The 25,966-nt window shown below is 36.6% G+C and overlaps 1 protein-coding gene across 1 annotated transcript in view; it reads right to left on the bottom strand.

Moving 5' to 3' along the window:
* Window positions 1–25,966, bottom strand: part of LOC126419301 (acidic fibroblast growth factor intracellular-binding protein) — a 101,129-nt gene that overhangs the window by 13,171 nt on the left and 61,992 nt on the right. Inside the window, exon 7 of the mRNA XM_050086476.1 lies at window positions 22,643–22,897. Within this exon, the coding sequence (XP_049942433.1) occupies window positions 22,643–22,897 (255 nt within the window). The remainder of the gene's footprint in view (window positions 1–22,642; window positions 22,898–25,966) is intronic.

Here is a 25,966-nt window from a genome sequence, read left to right as displayed (position 1 = left end):
CAGAAAACCAAAATGATATGTTTTTGTAAATGGCTTAAAGTTTCTGATAAGACTGATTAATGTTGTTGTTGTTGTCTTCAGTCCTGAGACTGGTTTGATGCAGCTCTCCATGCTACTCTATCCTGGGCAAGCTTCTTCATCTCCCAGTACCTACTGCAACCTACATCCTTCTGAATCTGTTTAGTGTATTCATCTCTTGTTCTCCCTCTACGATTTTTACCCTCCACGCTGCCCTCCAATGCTAAATTGGTGATCCCTTGATGCCACAGAACATGTCCTACCAACCGACCCCTTCTTCTAGTCAAGTTGTGCCACAAACTTCTCTTCTCCCCAATCCTATTCAATACCACCTCATTAGTTATATGATCTACCCATCTAATCTTCAGCATTTTTCTGTGGCACCACATTTCAAAAGCTTCTATTCTCTTCTTGTCTAAACTATTTATTGTCCATGTTTCACTTCCATACATGGCTACACTCCATACAAATACTTTCAGAAACGACTTCCTTACACTTAAATCTATACTTAATGTTAATAAATTACTCTTCTTCAGAAACACTGTCCTTGCCATTGCCAGTCTACATTTTATATTCTCTCTACTTCGACCATCATCAGTTATTTTGCTCCCCAAATAGCTAAACTCCTTTACTACTTTAAGTGTCTCATTTCCTAATCTATTCCCTCAGCATCACTTGAGTTAACTCGACTACATTCCATTATCCTCATTTTGCTTTTGTTGATGTTCATCTTATATCCTCCTTTCAAGACTCTATCTATTCCATTCAACTGCTCTTCCAAGTCCTTTGCTGTCTCTGACAGAATTACAATGTCATCGGCGAACCTCAGAGTTTTTATTTCTTCTCCATGTATTTTAATACCTACTCCAATTTTTTCTTTTGTTTCCTTTACTGCTTGCTCAATATACAGATTGAATAACATTGGGGATAGGCTACAACTCTCTCTCACTCCCTTCCCAACCACTGCTTCCCTTTCATGCCCCTCGACTCTTATAACTGCCATCTGGTTTCTGTACAAATTGTAAATAGCCTTTCACTCCCTGTATTTTACCCCTGCCACCTTCAGAATTTGAAAGAGAGTATTCCAGTCAACATTGTCAAAAGCTTTCTCTAAGTCTACAAATGCTAAAAACGTAGGTTTGCCTTTCCTTAATCTAGCTTCTAAGATAAGTCGTAGGATCAGTATTGCCTCACGTGTTCCAATATTTCTATGGAATCCAAACTGATTTTCCCCGAGGTCGGCTTCTACCAGTTTTTCCATTCGTCTGTAAAGAATTCGTGTTAGTATTTTGCATCCGTGACTTATGAAACTGATTGTTCAATAATATTCACATCTGTCAACACCTGCTTTCTTTGGGATTGCAATTATTATATTCTTCTTGAAGTCTGAGGGTATTTCACCTGTCTCATACATCTTGCTCACCAGATGGTAGAGTTTTGTCAGGGCTGGCTCTCCCAAGACCATCATCAGTAGTTCTAATGGAATGTTGTCTACTCCTGGGGTCTTGTTTCGACTCAGGTCTTTCAGTGCTTTGTCAAACTCTTCACGCAGTATCATATCTCCCCTTTCATCTTCATCTTCAACTTCATCTGATTAATATAAGCACAATAAATGAAATAATAAATACGTTGTCTTTTATTATGTAAATATAAAAATATCCAAGTTATTTCCAGTAATTAGTTGTAAGCACATCTAAAAACTGTTGGGGGTACTTCTAGACCCCACACCTGACTATACATTACCAGAAACAGCGCGTGTACTTGAAGGTTAATAAAAGAAAATTTCATCAGCAAACCGATAAAAATAACTTCATTGTTCTGCATGGCAATTAATGCTGACTGTCAGTAAGGCTGAAATAAAATAAAATCTGAAACTAATAACTTATTTTAGCCTTCTGTAATTATGTGAATGTATTTTAATTCACAATAGCTCCCGGCCACAGAAATCAATTTTGTTTTCATTTGATGTGAGTGCAGTACACAAAGAGGAAACAGCAAAATCACTAAATGTAAACATGGATCACATGGAGACTACCCACTTCCCTATTATAACTCAGACTGCTCTGCGCATCAGACCCATATCTACATTTCCGAACCGGGGCAACAGTAGATAGTGGCATCCCTCAAGTGTTTGAGATAGGATGTCAAACAATAAAAAAAAAAAAAAAAAAATTTCAAAAATATGTTTATTTTGTAGCGCACATCTTTCTGAAGAGTCAGATACATAAAACATGTGTGTCTGAGAAATTGAAACACATGTTATTTGATCTTAAGTGTGCCAAAGTGCAGCGCCACACCTCTTCACACAGCAGTCTTCTATCACACATCACTGTATTTCGGTCTGTGGAATTGAAATGTGTATATTTTGTACTGAATGCCATCAAACTATATTCAGGTCAGTGGAAATTAAAATGTCCTATGGTGCCTCTCCTGCTTCCAGTCGGCCGGTTTGACATCCTGCCCCTCTCTTTTTAAAAAAAAAAAAAAAATCCTCAGAAAATTTGCATTCCTTATTCCCTATTAGCTAACAACTTGCTGCTTTGTGTCACATAAAATTAAGTATAGGAGACATAAAACCAGCAGAGACAAGCAAGACAGTACACATTTCTTCAATCCTTAGCACTTAGAATTTTTTTTCTCTCTAATCTTGCTACAGCTTTACATGGCGTGCTTTCCTTTCTGTGAAAGAATCTGTTACTTCATCCAAGTTCGTCAAATATTTTGCTGCGTGAAAAATCAAAATGTCCTTGTCTAATACTGAAAAAGCTGTTAATACAAATAGGACCAAGACTGGTGTGGTTTCTTGACCCGATTACGTGTATTTTGTCACTGTCTGCTAGATAAAACAAAATAGGCCTTTCTAATACTGCAGCAATTATAACACATGCCAAATAAACGAGTCCGTTTTGGCAAAAATGGTCATTTTCATAACACAGCAGAATATAATTCACAAAGTACGAATATCAAATAACTATTAGGCCTACTACAAGCAAAAAGCTTTACATTAGGAAATAGTTTTACACTTCATTCATACGCTCCAGTATCTCAAGCATGAGACTGAAAAGTAGTAGTGCAAAATTTTTATATAAATTTGAAATTGTCATATTCTTCCATAATTTAAGTGATGTCACCATTTCTTTTCCTTCCTCGTTCTAACAAACAGTGTTGTGCCAGAATCACCAGTTTAGTTACCCTGCGATTATTCTCCGGTTAAGCATTGTTACGTGTTTGTACAACTCGTTTTCCGCGCTACTTCCAGAATGTACCTTAAAGCGGCTGCTAGCCATAGACTGCACAACTGGCCCTTAGTAGTATAGCGATCTGGCCAAAAAATTTTCTGTCAAAATTTCATTTTCTTGGATACACCGAGAAGATAATACGTAATCTTTCTTACGTGTTATTCCTGTTAGTCGCTTATTCGCACTCTGGTACTCTGAATCTATGGATTTCGCTGGTAATCATAACAACAGTCATCACTCACAAACCCAGTCAACCACATAATCAGAAGGTGGTTGGCTTTTTTTCGTTCGGCTATACTCTGCTCAGCTCGTATAGCCCCTTTTGTCTGCAGTAAAGTTTATTTCTAGATGTGATGAGGGTTCCACTGACAGAGACATCACATACACTATGCACGCATTCAGAAATCAATTTATGATTCATTCAGAAATCAACTTTAGAATGTGTTCAACAATGTTCAAAAACCGACAGGGACATGTTTCAAAGTCATACGAATAATCGACAGACCAACGTGTGCTGGATGCTAGGCGCTTTGTGAAACGTTTTTTTCCTCAAGAATATGAATTTGCCCCCCCACTCCTAGATCCAGGGCTGCTGCGCATGCACGAATCTGGCAGCTTGGGTGTGCCCGTAAAATTTTTCCAGGTAGCACCTAGCTGCTGCTGCCCCCCCCCCCCTTTTTTTCATGGTTTGCGACTGCTTACACAACCAACAGCCACGTTTCTGTAGCCAGAAGCGGAAGAAGATACTACTCAACAGCACATGCGCATGATCCCACTCGTAACTGCTAAAACAAATCTAATGTTAACAGTTGTGACGTCAGGCTCATCGGAGGCAATTTGTTGTTACGAAGCACTGCATAATCTTCCTACAGCCTTTGACGCATTTTGCTGTTGGTAGATGCTTGTATGAGCACTGTGTTTTGTTGCTGTATATGGTGCATTTTCTTTGCAATTTTATTTTCGTTTTTTCTCTTGTTCATGTTTTATTGCTGCAGTATTATTCCGCAGTAGCAGGATACAGTAATAGTCTTTGTTAGGGTATTGGTTCTTACCAGTCAAATTAACAAAAAATTAACTGAGAACAAAAATAATAAAAAATTCCCGGGATTCAAAAAAATTCCCGGGTTTTTCCCCGGTTTCATCCCGGATGAAAAAATTCCCGGGTTTTTCCCAGATCTCTCGGTTGTCCCAGGTCGTAGACACCCCGTTTGTGAACTCAAATGGGAATTCCCGGAGGGAAGATGAAGTTCTTTTTGTGGAACACTCTGAAGGAAATTTAGGGAATTGGCATTTGAAGCTGACTGCAGAATAATTCTGCTGCTGCCAAAGTACATTGCAGGTTGTGTGTGTAGATGTATACTAGAATTAGTAAGGAATAGTGTCTCTAAAGTGCTGGACTATAAGATATATTGTAAATTTTAGTTCTAGAACTGATATTGTTGCAAAAGAAATTGTAATGTAACTTAATACAAGGGAGGACTGGAAAGTAATGAACAATAATTCTTTTTCTCCCCTGGTATTGCAGCTGGAATGTTGAAATTTCACGACAGTAGAGTTAAAAGTTTGCACTACAGAGGGTATTTTGTTTTCATGTGCAGCTCTAGTGAGAGAAGCCTGAACTACAAAACAAACATGGAATGCATGTTACTATTGTCAACTTGTGAAGAGCAGTGAACTGCAGTTCTATTTTTGTGGGCCAAGGGGCATAAACCAAGTGGTACTGACAGGGACATGCATGATGAGTATGGGGAAAACTGTAGCAATATCTCCAGGTGGTGTGCATTCTTCCAAGAGTTCCATGTGAACTTCAGTGATACGCCATGCTCCACATGGCCGATAACAGCTGCAACTCCACAGAATGTCGTAGCCATTGAAGCAGCAATTTTGAGTAACTGGCATGTGCAACTGCAAAACTTATCGCTGTAATTAAACATTTCTTATGGTGTTGTGTATGATATTGTTCATGACGCAATGAAATTTTGTAAAGTTAGTGCTCACTGGGTGCCTAAGAACCTGACAGATAACCACAACGGTCAGCGAATGATGCAAGCTTGGATCACTTAATGCATTACGCCACAGAAGGGCATGACTTTCTGAAAGGAACTGTCACTGGTGAAGAGTCGTGGGCACGCCACTACATGCCCAAAACCAAGCAGGCCTCTATGGAGTGGGAACATGCCGGTTCCCCAGAACAAAAAACAAAATCAAAGTGACTCAAGTCTGCTAGGAAAGTGCTTGCGACAGTGTTCTGGGATATGCATGATATGTTAGTGGTGGACTTTGCTGAACATGGGACCACTGTGAATGCTGCACAGCCTACATTAAAACTTTGGTTAAGTTGCTTTGTGCCCTTCATGACAAACACCACAACATTTATGCTGACAATGTCAAACTTCTTCATGAGAGTGCTTTTCCAATGTTGCTGTTTCTATTTGTGAGAAAATTGCCAGATTTGAGAAGAGGTGCTACAACATTTAGCATATAACTCAGACCTTGCACTGTTGGACTTTTCATCTTTTTGGTTCATGAAGAAATTCCGGGCAGCCAGTGCCTTGTGACATGTGTGAAAGTGAAATCTGCAGTCCGCAGATGGCTACACTCCAACCAAATGGATTTCTACAAACAGGGCATACTGATACTGGTACCGCGACGGGAGAAATGTGTTGGGAACACTGGTGGCTATGTAGGAAAGTACGTAAAAGATGTTAAGTTAACTTGTGATTTTTTATATTTTGTTACCTACTTAACTTTTTGGTAGCAAAATTATTGTGCATAACTTTCAGATCTTCCCTCATATATACAACATTTACACAGCTTACATGAAGGATAGAAAATATTATAAATGGAAATAATAATAGTTATATACCCATAGTTACTGGAATATATTATGCATAAAATCTACGTCTACGATGTAGATCTGGTGAAATGCTAAACTTGTCCATCAGCACAGGTAGTGATAAACACCATGGAATCATAGGCTTGGACAGTGTCCCCGGGCACACATACAGATTTAGTGAAAATAGCATAGGGCTGACATTGATGCTAGATGCCTTGGGTCTGAACAAAATGATTACTGACTAATGGCCTTTATGATAGGTAGACTTACCTCTATGGTACAGGCTTGAGCACAATCTCGATCATAATATGATACCAACATTACTATATATAAATAGTCATGGAACCACATGGTAAAGTATATGACTAAACATCATATGGGTTTAACCCAAGGAATAAGTGTACTCGAAATATGATACAGCAAATGATGTCTACATGGTAGTTATTATTTTACTGACAATAGAGATTAGTTGTTAAACAATTCTTAAGAAGGATTCACATATGATGACATACAACAGCACTGCAATATCTTATGATGCCATATTGGCCTTTTTATACATAACTAATCTCTAAACTGATGCACCTATCTCTGAAAGTATACAGGTAATAACAGAAAATTAATTAATGTCAAAAGAATTCAACCAAGAGGACATTACTGAATTGGTAGAGGTGCCTGAAATGTCACTGGCATATGATGACATTAAATTTAATAACAAAATCTCCTTTCAAGCAGATTGCCTAGATACGGGTAATAGTTTCGCTGGAACATAAGCAGAATTTTTCATTAATGATCTGGATAATAAATACGGCTTGAGCACAATGTCCATCATAAAATGATACCAACACTACTACATAAAACAGGCATAGAAGTATGAAACCAGAATTTCCCTATAGATGGTGCTAGCCATCAGTGTGGGGCCTGTCAGATCGGGTCTCCAGTGCCCTCTGCTTCCTGTAACTGCTGACAACGAATGTGAACACATGGTAATCCAAGTTCCATACATCGGTATTCAGTTTCAAACCCATAAACATGTCGAGTTTTGTGCCTATGAACTATGATTTGGAGACAGCATTGGTTTTCTGTTATCATGTTCCAGCATATTGACAAGTGCCAGCACGAAGATGAAGAACACAAGATCAGAGAAGCCTGTGAGACGACGTCAACCAATAGTCCGCTGACTAGGACCACATGACAGGAGCAGCTGCTACAAAAAAAGATGGCCGCTCATTTGCAGCTAAGTAGCATGAACATACAGAGTAGAATTGCTTTCAGTTTACATTTGAATAATGCCTGACATAAAACAGAAGACATTCACCATAAAATGAAGATATTGCATAAAGCACCAATAATGGGAAACTGTAATTTGTTAAAAGCTTTACAGATATACAGTGACAATAAGAAGGCAACAAACCATATATTAAATGACCAATTAGACTTGAGGCATAGTAATTTTTTCAGTATTTTTGATGAACTTTTGTAAAGTGAACAAACTGTGAGTCATATCCTATAAGAATATATAGATTTGTGAATTCTTCTTAAGGTTTATTTAACCACTAATCTCTGTTGGCAGTAATATCCCTTAAGTACACTGTCACAGGGAATGATGTCTGTGTATCATATTTTCAGTACACTTGTTCCTCGGTTGAAACCCTTAGGATGGTTAGTCATATACTTTAGCATGCCGTTCCATGGCTATTTATATTGGTAACATCGACATTGTATTATGATTACGTGCTCAAACCCATACCACAGACACAGGCCACTAACCAGCACGCATTTTGTTCAGAACCTAGGCATCTAGCATCAATGTCCTATGCTATTTTCATTAAAGCTGTGGGGTGACTAGGTACACTGCCTGAGCTCACAGTGCCATGACATTATCATTTCCTGTTCTATGCAGACATATTCAATAGCATTGACTTTACATTGCACTTCAGCATTTGAGCAAATTTGCAATGCTAACAAAGTTCTATGCATCATATAGTCCAGTACCTGAAGGTCCACATTAATTATTAATTCCATTAAAATCTTGTTTATCCTCACTACAAGTTGTATGAGTTGTTGTATATACTGCGCTTATGGTCTGTCAGTTGGTGATCTATGATGATAGCACTTGAGCGTCATTCATGCTACTGATTCTGCTCAATTATTATTCCATTCTATGTCTCAAAATATAGATACATTCTGCATGTAATTAATACTGTACGAAAATCCAGTATGCAAGCTGTAAATCAGCTAATGCTTCCCACAGACATTGGACTATGTTTCACTTCCACTACCAGCCAATTATTAACCATTTTCCTGTTGAATGTTATATAACTGTTTTAGATACCTTACAACAATATTAGATGAATAACATTGTCTTTTAATTATAGAGCCGCTATCATACATACAGCCTGTTTCTCCTGGCCATCATATTTTACAGGAAGTGTGACATGACATTTTTATTAAAAGACATGCCCCACTTCCAGGCTTCTATGATGGCAAAAGATGTTCATGACGTTTAGTATGTGTAAGTCTCAGGATATCCCACTGTGGGAGATATTACGATATGTGTGGATGGGAGAACATCCTGAACCCATCGCGGTGGGACAGTGAGTGAGCGTCTCCTCCTGTTGTGTTGGGTCACTTGCTCCTTGGTGTTATGGTTTGAAGGTGTTCAAAACACAAAGAGAGAAAAAGAAAAAAAGCCATGGCTAAAATTGACACAATGACAAACAAATGTCAAGCTGGCTTTTATAGGAATACTTCTTGTCTTGATCCAAGCAAGATCAGTTTGAAAAAAATCTATCAAGCTGCATTGTACACGAGATTGTATATTGGGATGTTATTGTAATGGAAATTGTCAATACCGAAGGTTTAAGATTCAATCTTTTACATCATTCTAGTAACTTGGAAGACAACTGGGGATGCTTCTTTCAGTAGCCACCTATGCATAATGAGATGAAATCTTGTGAAAACTGCAGCAACACAGTTAAGTGGAACTGAGTGGCAGGCCCACCTCAGCAAACATCAAGAATGGTGACAGAAAGAAATTGTATTAATTAGATCTACTAACACAGAACACAGGAGGATCACAGGTCGCACACAGGAGATGTAACACTGATACCGTATCAAAAATCACCTATGTTGCTTTTCAACAGTGAAGTTCAATGTAAGTTCATTCAGCCTCCAGATATGTTATAATTAAGTGTTTTTTTGTAATGAAGAATGTAGAGAATAAAATGTTACTACAGCCAATTCTGTCTACATGATATTATTAGTTTTTCATAATTTACACTATCAGTCTGTTCTTCTACCTGTGCAGCTTCAGTTTCATTACAAGTAACGTAATAACTGTACACACCTAATTATTGGTTGTATTATTTGTTTATTAAATTGCTGTGTAGTTCGTTCCTGCTTTTAATTATTTTATTACATAATATTTCCACTTCATTACACTGTACTGCCATCTGGTAGCATCTTTGCTAACCTGTGGGCCCATGTACACACCGCCAGTCAATCTGCTTGCTGCCTTGATCTTGTTAACTTTGACTGACTCAGTGCCCAGACAGGATGATGAGCCATGGTTACCTCGGATCGATCCTGTTGTATCAAAATAATCAATCTTGTTGTACCAAAAATATTTGGGTAGCATGCCTTGTGAGCTTTTCCTCTGACCATAGGAGGACAGTGCAGCCTAGCCTATGGGAGGAGTAAGAGTGCCTTCCGCCAGGAGGAGACTGTAATGAGACACCTCCCTCTAACATTATGTTTTTCTTACAGAAATAGCCGATACCATGTATACTATCAATTCCTGTACAGGTGAACATTCTTGGCTGTTTCCCTGAAAGAATTCATATGATTTCGTATACAATGTATTATATTTCATGCTAAAATGTATAAAAAGAAATTAATTTGTTACACTCTGTATGTACAGTTAAAATTACTCTTCTTTTAAAAATATTTGAAATTCCAAAAATATTTGGCATATTTAAAATTCATATTATTAATTGCATAATCTAACAGTAATTACTAAATTTATTTCTGGATTCATTTATAAAATAATAATATATCTTGGCAACAGTTTTCGCCAAGAAAGTTAGTAAACTCTTTTGCTTTGTAAGCTCTTTGGAATAATGTGAGTACTGCAGAATGTAGGGGGTAGTGGGCATGCCTCAGATGGAAACGCATATATCTTGCTAATCTTGTCAACAACAATGTAATTGAAGGTTTTATGAAAGTGGAGATTGTGAAGTCAGTGTGATATAAAAGAATAGGATAAAATAAAAGAAATATACAAGCAAATCTTAATCAGTTATTCAGTTATCAGGAACCCACAACGTTAAATTAAAATTTTAGCTGCAAGAATGTACACCTAGACACAAGACTTGGAGCCAACAGCAAGAAGAGAAAATGAAATAAAAAGTTCTTTTGTATATCTTACACCTCTTGAAGCTTTGGAAGTTTAATAGACAGAGAATTTTAATAGTGATGTGTGGGAGGGTAAGATTACAAATGTGGGCGTCAGCCGTGATCTGTTGACCGATAACGAAGTTTTGTCTGTTGCAGAAGAAGAAAGGAAGGTTATTTCTATATTTGCAATTTTTATGTAAATGTACTTCAATCACTCGATGAAAGAAGACTTCAGAACTTCAATTGTATTCATTCTCTTAGCCAATATAAAATGATCTTTTTTAATAATAATAATAATAATAATAATAATAATATGAATATTTATATTTGTGTTTGGAGAGAGAGAGAGAGAGAGAGAGAGAGAGAGAGAGAGAGAGAGATTTTTGATTAAGATTTTTACTTTAAGTCGTAACTGGTACCTGAATTTTGGTTGCTGCCTCCTTGAATGATCAGCTTCTGAACCAGTTGGTGATGTATTACAATTTGGAGGAAGTTATTGTTCTTTAAGGTTTAAAATACGGCTCTGTTAGTTACTTATCCGTATTGCGGATAACTTTGAGCCCAAGTTTCCGTAGATTTTCATACCTAAGGGACCACCGTTGTAAGTAAATAAAATCAAACAGCAATCTGATTTTCGTGAGAAAAGGATATTGCTTGGCACAGATTTCCTTCAAACTACATATCCTGCTACATCAAAATTAATCAGTGGAGTTCAGCACCATTCTATTGTAAAAGAACATAAACCAATCAGAGTAATTAAGAAATTATGAGAGGTTGTTACATATTGAATGAAAATTATAGAGAATGCATTTCTTTTGCTGTATTTTAGTGAACTTTGTAGACTTGAAAGACGGCGACGACAATGAAGTTCACCTCCTTTTCCAAAAACAAGATATTTCTATTCTCCACTTCCAGAAAATTTGTATACATAAATGTTTGGCAACTCTTATACATACTTTACTCAGTTATATCACTAAAATCTCAATTTTCATTAAATGTGACAATATGTTCTGAGCGATGGCCTTGCAACACACCCTCTTTTCACAAGATACAGATTAACAGTTCTCTCTTTTTTTTTTAATAAATCAATTGTCTTTTTTTTTGGAGTCTATACTCAAAGATTCACAGCTACTATCGTTGCAGGAATTGCACGCTAAAGAGTTTGTTGCTGTCCAGTTGCGCTTCACTTCAAGTACTTTTTGAATCACATTTACATTTACGGTATTTACAAACATTACTGAGCTTCTCAGAATCAGACACAAATTAGTTTAAAAAAAAGCAATGAGGCACACATATCATTACAAACTGGCCAACAAACTTGTATCAACAGTGATGAGATAACATCAACAATGACAGACCAGATGAATTGAAAGAGGACTTAACAATGACTACAAGGGAGATCAACAAGAAAAAGGTAAGTGCAAACTATTTGGGTTTTTTTTTTTTTTTTTTTTGACAGACTCGTGATTGTTAGGAAAATGAATAGAGACAAGGGTAGTTAGTAGTAGTGAAGTGTAAACTGTAGGACGTAGCCCTAGATATGTTTGAAACAAGTGAAAGCATAGTCAGCAAAGAAACAGTTAAAACTGATGTTATGCAGTTGATTTTGGCAAAATTGAGTGCAGTTAATGATCTGTTAACAGAAATACAAACTGAAAGCAATGATAAAATGGACAGCGTACAATACCAAATAGACTAACTTAGTAATCAGGTTACGGACCTAAAAACTGAGTTGTCAGATGGATTAAAATTTGTGAATGATTGTTTTGGAAAATGTGTTAGTTGCACAATCTGCAAATCAGAAGAAGAGTGTTAATGATGCCAGAGTTCAGCAGAAGGTCATAGAGGAAAAAATGGAACAGAACTTTAGTAGTTTAGATCAAAAAATTTTAAATGTTGGAAACAGCATGCCAACTAAAGTAAATGTCTTAGATCAAAAAGTTCAGTAGTTCAGGAAAATTGCATTCACAACACTCTGTATTTAAGCAATGGTATCGTGTGTTCCAACATTCCAATCAAAAGTTTTCCATCAGACAATTTACATCCAGCCAATTTTCTAAACCACTGTAGAGATAGTTTTGTGTTGGGTATGAGTGATGATCAAAAAACTAAATTTGTTACAAGATGTCTGGAAGGCGAAGCTCTGTCATGGGTAAATCTAAATTTAAGTAATTGGGAGACATACCAAAGTTTCGAAAAAAGTTTTTAAATAAATTTTGGTCCGAAGCTGAACAAGAGAGGATTGAAAGTGAATTTCTGAATGGTCCAAATTATAGGACACTTTGATAGGCCATTTGACGGAATGACATTGATTGATGAACTAAAAAGGAGATTACCAGAGAGGTTGCTGTGGGATTTAGTACACGGACCTGACGATTGCCTTGAACAATTTTTACGATATACTGACAGGCTGGATAGAACAGTAGAAAGAAGATGTACCATAACAATCGAAATAATTGAGATCACAATGGTAACAATTACAGAAACAGAGAGAGGGGTAACTTGTATCAGGGTCAACATGGTAACAGAGACAGAAATTTTGAACATCAGCAGAATAGGAACAATGGGGATAACCATGGGCAATTTAATAGAAGAAACAATCATAGAGGTGCCCATTCGGGAAACGGCAGTCCGCGTCAATGAAGGGTCACAGTTTTAGGGCAAGGAAACATTATGAGTACAGGAGCCCCCAATTTACACAATATTAACAGTATTAAAAATGTTGCACAAGTATCTGAAGTTGAACAGAAGGAACATCAGATTTCGCACTTATGTTGTGATCAAAAGTTTTGTAATACTGTGTTTAATTATGGTAATGTAGGTGCTAATCACAAACCAGAATATGAGAGTAATGAGAATTTTAACGTAGTGTATACTAATGACTTCTTCTCTTTGTCAGAAAACAGTGTTATTTATGTATTTAAAACAGGTGATGACAGTATTGGATCTGAATTAGGTGATATTTTTTATGTAGATGTGTATGAGAGCTGTGAAATGACTGAGGTTGGTAAGTCTGAGACTGGTAGCTTATTGCAAATGAATGTAGGTGTAGTGTGTCACTTTCAGATAAATGAGACTTGTGTTGATAATGATATTGCTGATGAACTAATTTTGGAAAAATATGATGATGATGATGATAATGATGATGAGTACCAGGTTTCTGTGGAGTTTAAGAATAACAAAATTACAAAGTTATTTGTGAATACAGGTGAGGTAAGTAATGTATGTGATCATGTAAGTGAGAGTCACGGAATACCACTCCAGTCGAAGCAGTTTATCATTAATGTCATGCAGAGTAATGGTCTAAACAGAAAAGTTGAGTTATCTGTAAACCTAGAGAGTAAAAGTGAAAACTTCTTGAAATTTTTTTGGGACCAAATTGATGATAACGTAGATAAATGTGCATTCTGGAGTAAGTTAGCTGTGGCTAGTCAAAATTTGTATCCGCATTTGTGGAATGAAGTGAAAGGTGATCTAAGTAGGAAATGTAATGTTGACTAATCTATTGCGTTCCTTCTGTAATAACTGATGTTAGTTGTGCTATGGAACCCATTCAGTGTGTTCAATCTTCACCTGACAACATGTGTGGCCAAAGTAATGCTATGATACCAGTAACATTGATAAAATCCTGCAAAAACAGTGTGGATGTAGCATTGTATGAAATTCAAAGTAATCTCTTACATTTCTAATAACAGAGATGACGAGTTTGGGTGTCCTTACATTAAGATTACAATTGATCAGCGGGCAGGGAACTGTTTGATTGATACAGGTAGTCCGATTTGTGGTATACCTGAACAATTTAGAGACAAAATCCAGTATAGTAAGAATTTTGTGGAAATGCCCATTGTACGGGTAAAGATAAGAGGCACTATAGGTAAGCAAAGCAAACTGGTAAAGGTGAGTACCAGGTGTTTGATAATGATGATATAGATTTTGATGAGACTAAGGATCAAGATTTTAAAAATGTAGTAGATTCTAAAGTAAGGGAAGATACGACTTTAATGACCTACAAAAGGAACAACTTAGGAATTTGTTATTGGGGTTTAGAAATGTGTTTAGTGAAAAACCGGGGAAAGTGAAAGGCTATCAGCGCATGCTTTACCTTAAAGAACATCAACCTTTCTATCTCAAGCCGTTATAATATACCATTTTCAAAAAGGAAAGATAAAGAAATTCAGAAAATGGAGACATGGAGTGTAATAGAGAGAAGTAGGAGTGATTACAATAAGCCTTTAGTTGTGGTAAGTAAGAGGAATGGTGGAGTGAGAATTGTTTCGGACTCTAGACACCTTAATAAATTTCTTATCAGAGATAATGACCATCCTGAGAACATGGACGAGCTGGTACACAAATTTAATTAAGGTAAACACATGAGTGGTTTGGATTTGACCTCTGGATTTTCCAGATCCCACTTGAAATTAATTCTAGAAAGTATACAGTATTTTTATATAGAGGTAAGTGTTTTCAATATTGTGTGGTGCCATTTGGGCTAAAGGTATCTGTAGCTGAATTCATTAGAACTCTGGATTCTGTCTTGGGAAGTGAAGTGAGTCCAAAATTAAATGTGTATGTTGATGACACTGTGTGTCTCAGAAAAGACTTGGGAACAACACTTGAATCTGTTCAGAGATGTGTTTTCAAAATTGGAATCAGGAGGCATGGCAATGAAAATAGGCAAGTGTAAATTTGGTGTGGAAGTAGGTAAATTTTTAGGATATGTTATATCTGCAAAAGGAATTGCACCCAATAAAGAGAAACTTGATGCTATTGCTAATTTTCCCCCTGCTCAGAAAAAAAGAAAAGAAAAGCTTAAATCATTTCTTTGGGTTAACTGGATTTTACAGAAAATTTTGTAGCAGTCAAGCTTTGAATGCTCCATGCTTGTGTGAAATTTTGAAGAAGAATGCCATTTGGGATTGGAATCACGAGTGTCAGGATGCTTTCAATGAGATCAAATGACAATTGTGTCAAAGTCACATATTGTTCAGACCAGATTTCTCTCTTCCTTTTTGCACTATGACGGACAGTAGTGATGTTGGATTGGGTGCTCATTCATTTCAGGAGGTTAAGTTGATGGTGTTATTGAGCACAGATCTCTTTCATTTGCTAGTCGAGTATTGCAGATACATGAAGAGACAACACTGTAACTGAGAAAGAACTTTTGGCTGTACATTGGGCCTTCAACAAATTTAAAAATTATTTACTAGGTCACAAAGTCATCATCTATGCTGATCACAAAGCATATGTTATCTTCACATGTGTAAGCTGTACCAAAGCAAAATTACTCATTGGGCCCTGTTTTTACAGCAGGTCAATTACGAAATCAGATTCATTAAGGGCACAGATAATGTAGATGCTGATGCTTTGTCTAGGCTACCTTTAGGAGGTGAATCATCTAAGAACTTTGGAGAAGGAGAGGAAGAGTTTAAAATTATGTACTTGAAAGGTGTAAAAGAGGAAAGAGATCAAATTTACAAAGACATCTGTAAGTATCAAAATCATGATCAAAACTGGGAATTGTTTAAGTGCATGTTGGGTAAGAAAGGAGGAGAAAAGACAGAACAGTATTATAAGGTACACAAGGGTATTTTATTCGGGAGACATAAGACTGACTCAGAGGACTGGAAACTATGTTGCCCAGAACAATGTACCGATACTTTGATTACTTATTCACATGAGAGTTTTGGTCATTGTGGATGAACCAAATGCACACAAAAGATCCAGGAAAACATCTACTTTTATAACATAGGAAGAAGAGTCAAGAACAAGATTGCCATCTGTGACAGATGTTAAAAAGTGAAGATAAGTAACCAAACTAGTAGAGGCTAAATGTGAAACATACTGCTTAATAGTAACCTTGATCTTGTGTCTGTGGATGTTTATGGACATTTACCTAAGTCTAAGTATGGATTTTGTTATGTTTTTGTGGTGGTTTATGTATGTTTGAAGTTTATAAAGCTGTTTCCTCTTAAGAAATGTACCAGTAAGCAAATCATCTCTAAGTTTGAAAAAACACATTTTCATCAGGTGGATATACCAAAAACAATTTTATCTGATAATGGTTCTCAGTTTACTTCTAAAGCTTGGAAAGATTTTTTTGATCACACAAAAATAAGGCATACTCTGACCTCAGTGTACCATCCTTCAAGTAACCCTGCAAAAAGAAATAAGAGAGAGATTGGAAGACTGTTTAGAACAGAATGTAGTAAGAATTATACCAGATGGATAGATTATGTCAGTGATTTTGAGTATATTATGAACATCTTACAACATTTTTCAACAAGTTTTTCACCATTTGAAATCATGTTTAATTGCAGGCCAGATAACTTTATTTCTGAAAATGTTAAGTTTCCACAAGAGAGGGAAGAATTTGTTAGGGATATGATGAAAAAACAGGGGGATAGGATAAAGCAAAGACATAACAGTAAAGGTAGATTTTTTAAGTCTGAAGTAGAAGATCTTGTGTTGGTGAAAAACAAAGAGAAATCTAAAGTGTAGACATCAGAGATAAAGAAATTTTTCGATATTTATATTGGACCATTCAATAATCATGAAAATCCACGTCCTAATGCATACAGACTTGTGTATCCAAAATCTAAGAAGTTGTTTGGCTTATGCAATATCACTGAACTGAAAGCATATAGACATAATCCATAAGTATCTAATTTTTGTTTATTTGTTCTTTTTCCGTTGTCATGAATCTAGTATGTAAGAACATGTAGTTTCTAAAGTTTTGTCTTATCTATTGACCGAGTTGAAATCATTGTGAAACAGAACAATGCTCATAATTTTTACTGCAAATATTAGGAATATTATCTGGGCATATCTGTGTGTATTACGTTATTAGTCCATTTTTTATTGCATTTATCTCTGAATATTTATGTTTCATATGTGAACACTTTTTAATTTCACCTGACATGAATCCCATAGAATTGACTTTATAAGATGAACAGGGAGAGCATATCTCATGTAATGTGAAGAAGGTATTGGACAGCATATTTAGTACACAAAACAATGTTTCAGGATTTTATGTGATTGCTAGACAGGGAGTTACCTATCTGTTGGAACCTGTGATGAGAACTCTAAGGAGGAAACTGAAAGATATGGGCAGATCCACTCCCCAAACTAGTGTATGGCTGTACCCTGATAGAAGAGATCGTGGGTGCTGGATAACGTACTCGAGCATCTGTTGACTGGATCTGTGTTGTGACGGATATTTGTGAATTGTTAGCCAAGACTGCTAAAGACAGTGTTAAACAGCATAGATGCATCATTTCGTACGGGGCTGATTTTCCATTACATTATGTAACTTTAAATCAGTACGGTTTTTTTAATCATTTGTAAGTGACTCATCTAGGTCTTTATATACGTAGGTTAGTTTGTATAGATAATTAACAAATAGTGTGGAATACATTTATTACTATAGACATTATAACAAGATGTATACATGTCTGTTTTCATACTCTGATTTTGGTTCTCAAGCTACTGGATTGTGTCAGCATTCAAAGCTATTTATGACTATGGTTACTTGAGTCTATGCTGAGTATTGCAATATTGTATCTGATTGTATGTCGAGTTCTGGACAGACTCATGCTTAGCTCTGTTTTGTGTACCCCTAGTCATCGCGACAGTGTGTTTACTCAACAAGAGTGTACAACCATTGACTGAGGCTAGAAGCTTCTTACAATTACTCTTTGCATATAATTGAACTTATTGATATGATTATGAGTGAACTTTATTCATTTTGTTGTGCCAAAACATTTTTTGCTGGTTTGTACCCGGTGTGGTGGGGATTCATGGGGCGTTCCCCACATTGTAAGCTTAGGCTCTAATATTTTTTCACTACTTTGTGTTTTCATGAGTCAACATATCTTTGAATACTCTGGTTTATGTGGCTGATTGATTCCTACTCATGACTGAGTATATTCTTCTGGTTCATACCCGTCATTATCAGTTTTTAGAGTTGGCTCACTCGTCGTATGCTTAGGCTCTGACATTTTTCTCTTCTCTTTTGAAGATTTTGGAAGTTTGATTGTATGGATGTTCATTTAAAATTTGTAATTCTAGTAATTTACCTTGTCTCTGTAATTATTTCTATAGTTTAGTGATGTAACGTTGTAGTTTTGATTTTGTAGTATTTTCCTGAGACAGTATGTTCCACAGATCTGAAAATCTGAAAGCCATATCCTGATATATGTATAGATTATGACTTGTATAGTAGATATTTTTCCTATGTTTTCTGTAATATGTTAATCAGATACTCCTATACATCTATTTGCTATCCTGGGCATGATTTTGTACACCATTCAGCAAGCCTTGTAGTCTGTCACAAAATATTGTAAACACCCTGTTTCCAAATTTTGTGAGGGGGATATTGTAATGGGATACCCTCCTCTAACATTACCATTTTTTTAAATATAGAAATAACCAGTACTATGTATACTATCAATTCTTGTATAGGTGAACATTCTCGGCTGTTTCCCCGAAAGAATTCACATGATTTTGTATATGGCGTATTATATTTCAGGCTAAAATGTATAAAAAGAAATTAATTTGTTACACTCTGTATGTACAGTTAAAATTACTCTTCTTTTAATAATATTTGAAATTCCAAAAATATTTGGCATATTTAAAATTCATATTATTAATTGCACAATCTAACAGTAATTACTAAATTTATTTCTGGATTCATTTACAAAAAAATAATATATCTTGGCAATGATTTTTTTGTCAAGAATGTTAGTAAACTCTGTTGCTTTGTAAACTCTTTGGAATAATGTGAGTACTGCAGGATATAGGGGGTAGTGGGCTTGCCTCTGACGGAAACGCACATATTTTGCTAATCTTGCCGACAACAACGTAATTGAAGGTTTTATGAAAGTGGAGATTGTGAAGTCAGTGCGATATAGAAGAATGGGATATAATAAAAGAAATATACAGGCAAATGTTCATCAGTTATTCAGTCATCAGGAACCCAAAACGTTAAATTAAAATTTCAGCTCCAAGAATGTACCCCTAGACACAAGACTTGGAGCCAACAACAAGAAGAGAAAATAAAGTAAAAAGTTCTTCTTTTGTATCTCTTACACCTCTTGAAGCTTTTGAAAGTTTTATAGACAGAGAATTTTAATAGTGATGTGTGGGAGGGTAAGATTACAAGACTCTGACAGTCAACATGGCTAGATAGAGCAAAGCATGCACAACCACTGATCATTGCTAATGGGACATTACATGGATGTGCAGTCACGAGAAGAAATTGTTCCTACTAGACATGCCCCTAATTATTTTGAAGCCGATTCATTGCTGGCATAAGGACCATGTTAAACATCGGGACTGCAACTGTGTCGGAGTTATTGCATGCCAGTCGTCATTACTGTTGAGAATTTGCATTTGAAAACATTGAACACTGTGTCCCCTGATATCTTGTTGGCTTGTGGTCATGCTCCAATTACACTCACATGCCAGTGCAGTTACAGTTAACTGATCTGCACCATCTGTGTGAGCTGTTGGTATTATTGTTTAATTTGAAACTAACTCAAGCTATGCTTATGTTTGCTTAATTATGTTTTCTGGACATGATCTGTTGTCCATGGCTTTTTTGAAATTTCACTCTAGACATCACGGATTGTACTAATTACATTCATTCAGCTAAAGTTATTACTAATTGTTCTCAATTGCTATGTCACAGAGAACTTGCCTGCATATTTATTATTGTTATTTTAATAGGTGTGTTCCGGTGTAAAGAATGGTTCTCAGTATTGTTTATAAGTGTCACTCTGTTATTTCCTGTAATGTTTTTCACCAATTTGTGTGTCAGCGGAGGAATCTATTTGTATCCGTCTGTCAAGAGTGATTTGCCCACAGTTATTTTCACTTGCAGAGTTTCCATGTTGTAAAATATGTATATTGTATTTGTCAGCTGTAATCCTTGTAAAAAAAAAAAAAAAAAAAAAAAAAAGAGAGAGAGAGAGAGAGAGAGAGAGAGAGAGAGAGAGAGAGAGAGGGAAGGGGATTTTTTTTTTTTTTTATGTTTACGTGACTATCGATTCAGTAAAATTATTTTTTGCATTTTAATTCAGCCAATATAAATTTTGATTCAATTAAGATTCAAGTTAAGTTTCAAGAAGCTGAGTCTTTTTTTAATCTGTAGCGCTATTTGGTGGTTGTTAATGTGTCAAATTTCCTTGTAACATGTCTCTGGGTTAAAATAAATATGTTGTAGAATTTTAAACTTGTTTTCTGGGCTACCAGACCTTACTATGCTCGAGCTGTTGCTTACATTGCTGAGTTCATGAACTCTTGTCACATTCAACAGCTACAACAATGTTTGCACAGTACGTTTCACATATGTATATTGCAAATACAATTGTAAGATATGTTGTTATTGAAACTTTATTGGACATAGTTTCATGCCATTGACCTTGGAGCATATCTATATAATTTTATTCTATATTGTTCTACAGTTGACATTTCCTTAAGGATGTTGACACTGAAATGTTTAAGTGTCTTGTCAATTCTCTTGATGCAGACACTGTTTGTATCCTGGTATGTACTTCCAACCATTTTTGCAGAATTACTCTTGTTAATGCTATTGTATTCTGAGGTATTTCTAATTTGTGGCCAGTTACAAGACCTCAGAGATTAAAAGATGATCTTTTATGCAACTGAAACTTGTAACCACTGCCATTATCTACATTGCAATCTTGGCAAATAAAGATTTTAATAAAAAATTATACAACATTCAGTTTTAGAGTTTTATTTATTTGTACTTCATTTTTGGATGAATATTTTAGTTTGATTATGCAACAATCATACATGAGTATCGGATGGTTAGCAAAGAGAACCTGGTTTGTTGCTAAAAGAATTTGACTATGTTGCCTGATACAAAGAACATACTTCTTTACTTTGTAGATATTAAAGTTCCTCAAATTTAGGGGAAATAAAATATTGCTTGGAAATGATAATAGTGCAGATAATTTTACTATAGTTACTTACTTCTTGCATGAAACACACTTCCCAACCATGGCAAGGTCCAATCATGCTCTTATTGAAAGTAAAGTATATTTTGCTTTCACACTTAAGTTTGCCACTGCTTTATTGCCTTTCCGAATTAATCTTTCCAGTCATAACTGTTCACAGTAACTTTATATTTAAAACAGCCTAAATAGTAATATGTTCTACCAATGGAAGCAACTGACAAGGATGACAATACTGTTTCATCCACTAATTTCATATGTAACTACACGCAACATCTGCAAATAAACCATATCATTTGTTCACTATTACTCTGCTTATTGACATAATACTTGCAAAAACATAAGTCATCACTGCGGTAAACTATTCAAGTTATTTTGGTGTCACACGTCTACAAGGGAGTGTTTTGTGCGAAAACTGAATGACGACTGTCCTCCTTGCATACTGGCATGTGACCAGTAGTATTTTGACATTGTAGAATAAAATACCCACACAATACCTCTGCCAGAAATAGATATTCCCAGTTCCAAAACTTCCAGAAAACCAGTAATGCATAACATGTACTAGTTGCTACATCATACTACTATCGACAGTAGTGCCCTTTACAATGGTGATTAGGTTTCAGTTTCCCATCCGAAGGTCGAGCAATAGGTGAAAATATTATGATTCATATTGTGAGTCTATGCTCAAAACCAAATAGCTTTTGTCTGAAACATACTTTAATTATCATGCCTGATAACAACGCAAACGGTAAGGAGTGAAAATTGGGTGACAATCATTTTTAATAGGACTCCCTATACTAATTATATGTGATCATACTACATAGAAAGTAAACCCACAAAAACTTTTGTGGAACACAAAAACTTTTGTGGAACTGCACTACATTAAAAATGCAAATTGTTGGCAATAATTTTACGCAATGTCAAGCACAAGAAAGTTCATCCCTTTTTCACTGACTGCAGTATCATTTCAGGTGAAATTAATATGATTCCATTTGTGTGTGTGTGTGTGTGTGTGTGTGTGTGTGTGTGTGTGTGTGTGTATGTATGTGTGTTTCCACTGTAAGAAAAGCATATTATCTTATCTGATACTTATTAGTAGATTAGCAAGGGCAATTACATCATTTGTCCGTCAGAAATGTGGAACAGAAAAATGGATATCCAAAAGTAATTATGCCCACCTGAAGATGTCCATCTCAAGTGCTGACGTAGTATAAGCATTGAGGAATGATCGAAGGTCTTGATGTGGCCAACCTGCTTGCCTCCATGGTTCCAAACAACGTTCAACAAGCTCTACAAACAAACATCGGACCTCTCGTGTACGGTGAAGGCCTGCAGCAATACCCACCAATGCACGAGAATATGAGCGGAAGCTTGACTCCAGCTCATTGAGGGACCGTTCCAAGAGGACAGGCTTTAATCTCATCAGCACCAAACTGTTGAATGTAATCATACACAAATTTGAACAGCAGTATATGAATCAGCTCTGTTAATATCAATTTGTGTAAATATAAGATTCATATACACATATCAAAAAAGTTTTGCATCACCCCAGTTCCCAGAACTCCTGAACGCACTGACTGTGGATATTGTATCACAGACTCAGTCCCTTTGATAGTTCAGAGATGTCACTAAAACCCACCCAAAGTTGTAAACAACCATGCATGAGCAGTGCCTATGAGACGGAGGGGGTCTGACAGCCGATCAGTTCCAGTCATTCCACCAGGAAGGAGGTACACAGCTCATCTTGCCTGTAGTTCAACCATGCCTAGACGGTCAATATCGTGGTTCGATTGTGTCCGTACTGTTACTTTGTGCCAGGAAGGGCTCTCAACAAGGGAAGTGTCCAAGCATCTCTGAGTGAACCAAAGCGATGTTGTTCAGATATGGTGGAGATACAGAGAGAGAGGAACTGTCGATGACCAGCCTCGCTCAACCGCCCAAGGGCTACTACTGCAGTGGATGACCACTACCTATGGATTATGACTCGGAGGAACCCTGACAGCACCATAACCATGTTGAATCATGCTTTTCGTGCAGTCATAGGACATCCTGTTACGAGTCAAACTGTGCGCAATAGACTGTATGATACGCAACTTCACTCCTGACATCCACGGCAAGGTCCATCTTTGCACCATGCAGCGCAGCACAGATGGGCCCAAAAACATGCCGAATGAACCAGTCAGGATTGGCATCACATTCTCTTCACAGATGAGTGTCGCATATGCCTTCAAACAGACAATCGTTGGAGGTGTGTTTGGAGGCAACACACTCAGGCTGAATGCCTTAGACACACTGTCCAGCGAGTGCAGTGAGATGGAGATTCACTGTTGTTTTGGGGTGGCATTATGTGGGGCTGATGTACGCTTCTGGTGGTTACGGAAGGCACCGTAACGGCTGTATGATACATGAATGCCATCCTCCGACTGATAGTGCAACCATATCGGCAGCATATTGGCGAGGCAATTGTCTTCATGGATGATAATTTATGCCCCCATTGTGCACATCTTGTGAATCACTTCCTTCAGGATAATGACATCGCTTGACTAGAGTGGCCAGCATGTTCTCCAGACATGAACCCTATCGAACATGCCTGGGATAGATCGAAAAGGGCTGTTTATGGACATGACCCACCAACCACTCTGAGGGATCTCTGCCGAATCGCCACTGAGGAGTGGGACAATCTGGGCCAACAGTGCCTTGATGAACTTATGGATAGTATGCCACAATGAACACAGGCATGCATCAATGCAAGAGGATGTGGAACTGGGTATTAGAAGTGGAGGTGTGTACAGAAATCTGGACCACCACCTCTGAAGGTCTCGCTGTATGGTGGTACAACACGCAATGTGTGGTTTTCATGAGCAATAAAAAGGCAGGTAATGATGTTCATGTTGATCTGTATTCCAATTTTCTGTACAGATTCCGGAACTCTCGGAACTGAGGTTATGCAAAACATTTTTTGATGTGTGTAATTTGTAATTCTTACTATATGACAAAAACACATAAGTAAAACCTGAAAGAATGGAACATAGAGGAAGAGGGAAGCACAGCTGTCTACATTTAACATTTGTTAAAAGTTGTCTTATTTGTTAATAAACAATGATATATGAAAATATAACCACATACGTATTACATGGGAAAAGCAGTGAGCAACTGACAGGTAACAAAACAAGAAAATCAAATTGAATACTGACTGCTGTTAGGCTTTTGTTGCATCATTCACCAGTGCACACAAGTACACCCACACACATACAGTGGATGTTTTATCACATGGAAAAATTTTATGAGTATTAAAAGCTGCCTCAGTAGAGCAATGCCTTTGAAATCAAAATTAACTGAGCAAATACTCTATTGCTAGACAGCTGGATGACAATCCTTGAGTGAGCTACCTAATCAAAAATTTTGAGAATATTGTAAGGAGTGAGACTGGTATTAATTTATTACTATTACTTAATATATTCATTAATAGTTATCAATACGACACATCTGCAATTTCTGCAAGCCACACAGTACCCAATTTACAAAGCATTCCTTACTAACCAGACAGGTAACATTGAAAGTGAGCATGAAAGTAAAATCAGAGAAATCTGAGGTCATGAGGGGCAGCTAACACACTGTCCACCCCCCCCCCCCCCCCCCCGAAACTCTATTCATGAATGAAATAGTAGTCACTCACGAAGTAACCAGGTGACTTGCAGCACATACATGTAGATGCAAAACAAAAAATATTATTTGGTGCTAAAACGCAAGAATTTTTAAAGTACAGCACATTCTGTAGAATACTTTTAAACTTAGCACTCACAGCAACTGAACTGCTAGCAACTAAACAAACCAAGTTATGAAATAAACATTAAGTGGCAATCATAATACACTATAAGACAGATTAAGTTTTTATGTGGTACATGGTTTAGCACAAGCCTAATCTAGTTCCTGTTTAAGAAACAGGATGCACAAACTTACAACAGGATGCTCTAATAATAAAAACAGAAACAGCACATCACCTAGATGGGATGAAATCACAATGAGCTTTCTGCAGAGTTTGATGAAGGACTCATTACTGTTCTGGCTGTGTATCAATCCAGCTTATATGAAACAAAAGGTAAAATTAGCCTATTTTGCAGGTGATACAAGCATTATTGTCAAGCAACTCAAAGAGGCATCCACAGGAAAAAAATTAACTATGTTTTTGTTCTGGTTATTAACTGGTTTTTAACAAATGAACTAGCTTTAAACTTTGGAAAAAAAAAAAAAAAAAAAATACGGATCATCTACTTCTTACCGCAAAAAATACCCCATCTACTATGAATGTAGTTTGCCAACAAAAAATAACAAAAAGCCTAGAAATTATCACTGATGAAATTTTTTGTGAGTTATTGAGATATTCTCTTATACAATGTTTGAAGAAAAAATGATCAGTGCTTCCCTTTCATGAGTCTAACTCCAATTCAGATAACAGTGCAATATTCAGCTATAAAACTCTTTGGCAAAAATGTATGACAGAC

The sequence above is a fragment of the Schistocerca serialis genome, chromosome 9, assembly GCF_023864345.2.
Source record: "Schistocerca serialis cubense isolate TAMUIC-IGC-003099 chromosome 9, iqSchSeri2.2, whole genome shotgun sequence".
NCBI classification, from domain to species: Eukaryota; Metazoa; Arthropoda; class Insecta; order Orthoptera; family Acrididae; genus Schistocerca; species Schistocerca serialis.
This window is presented reverse-complemented; position numbering and strand designations above follow the sequence as displayed.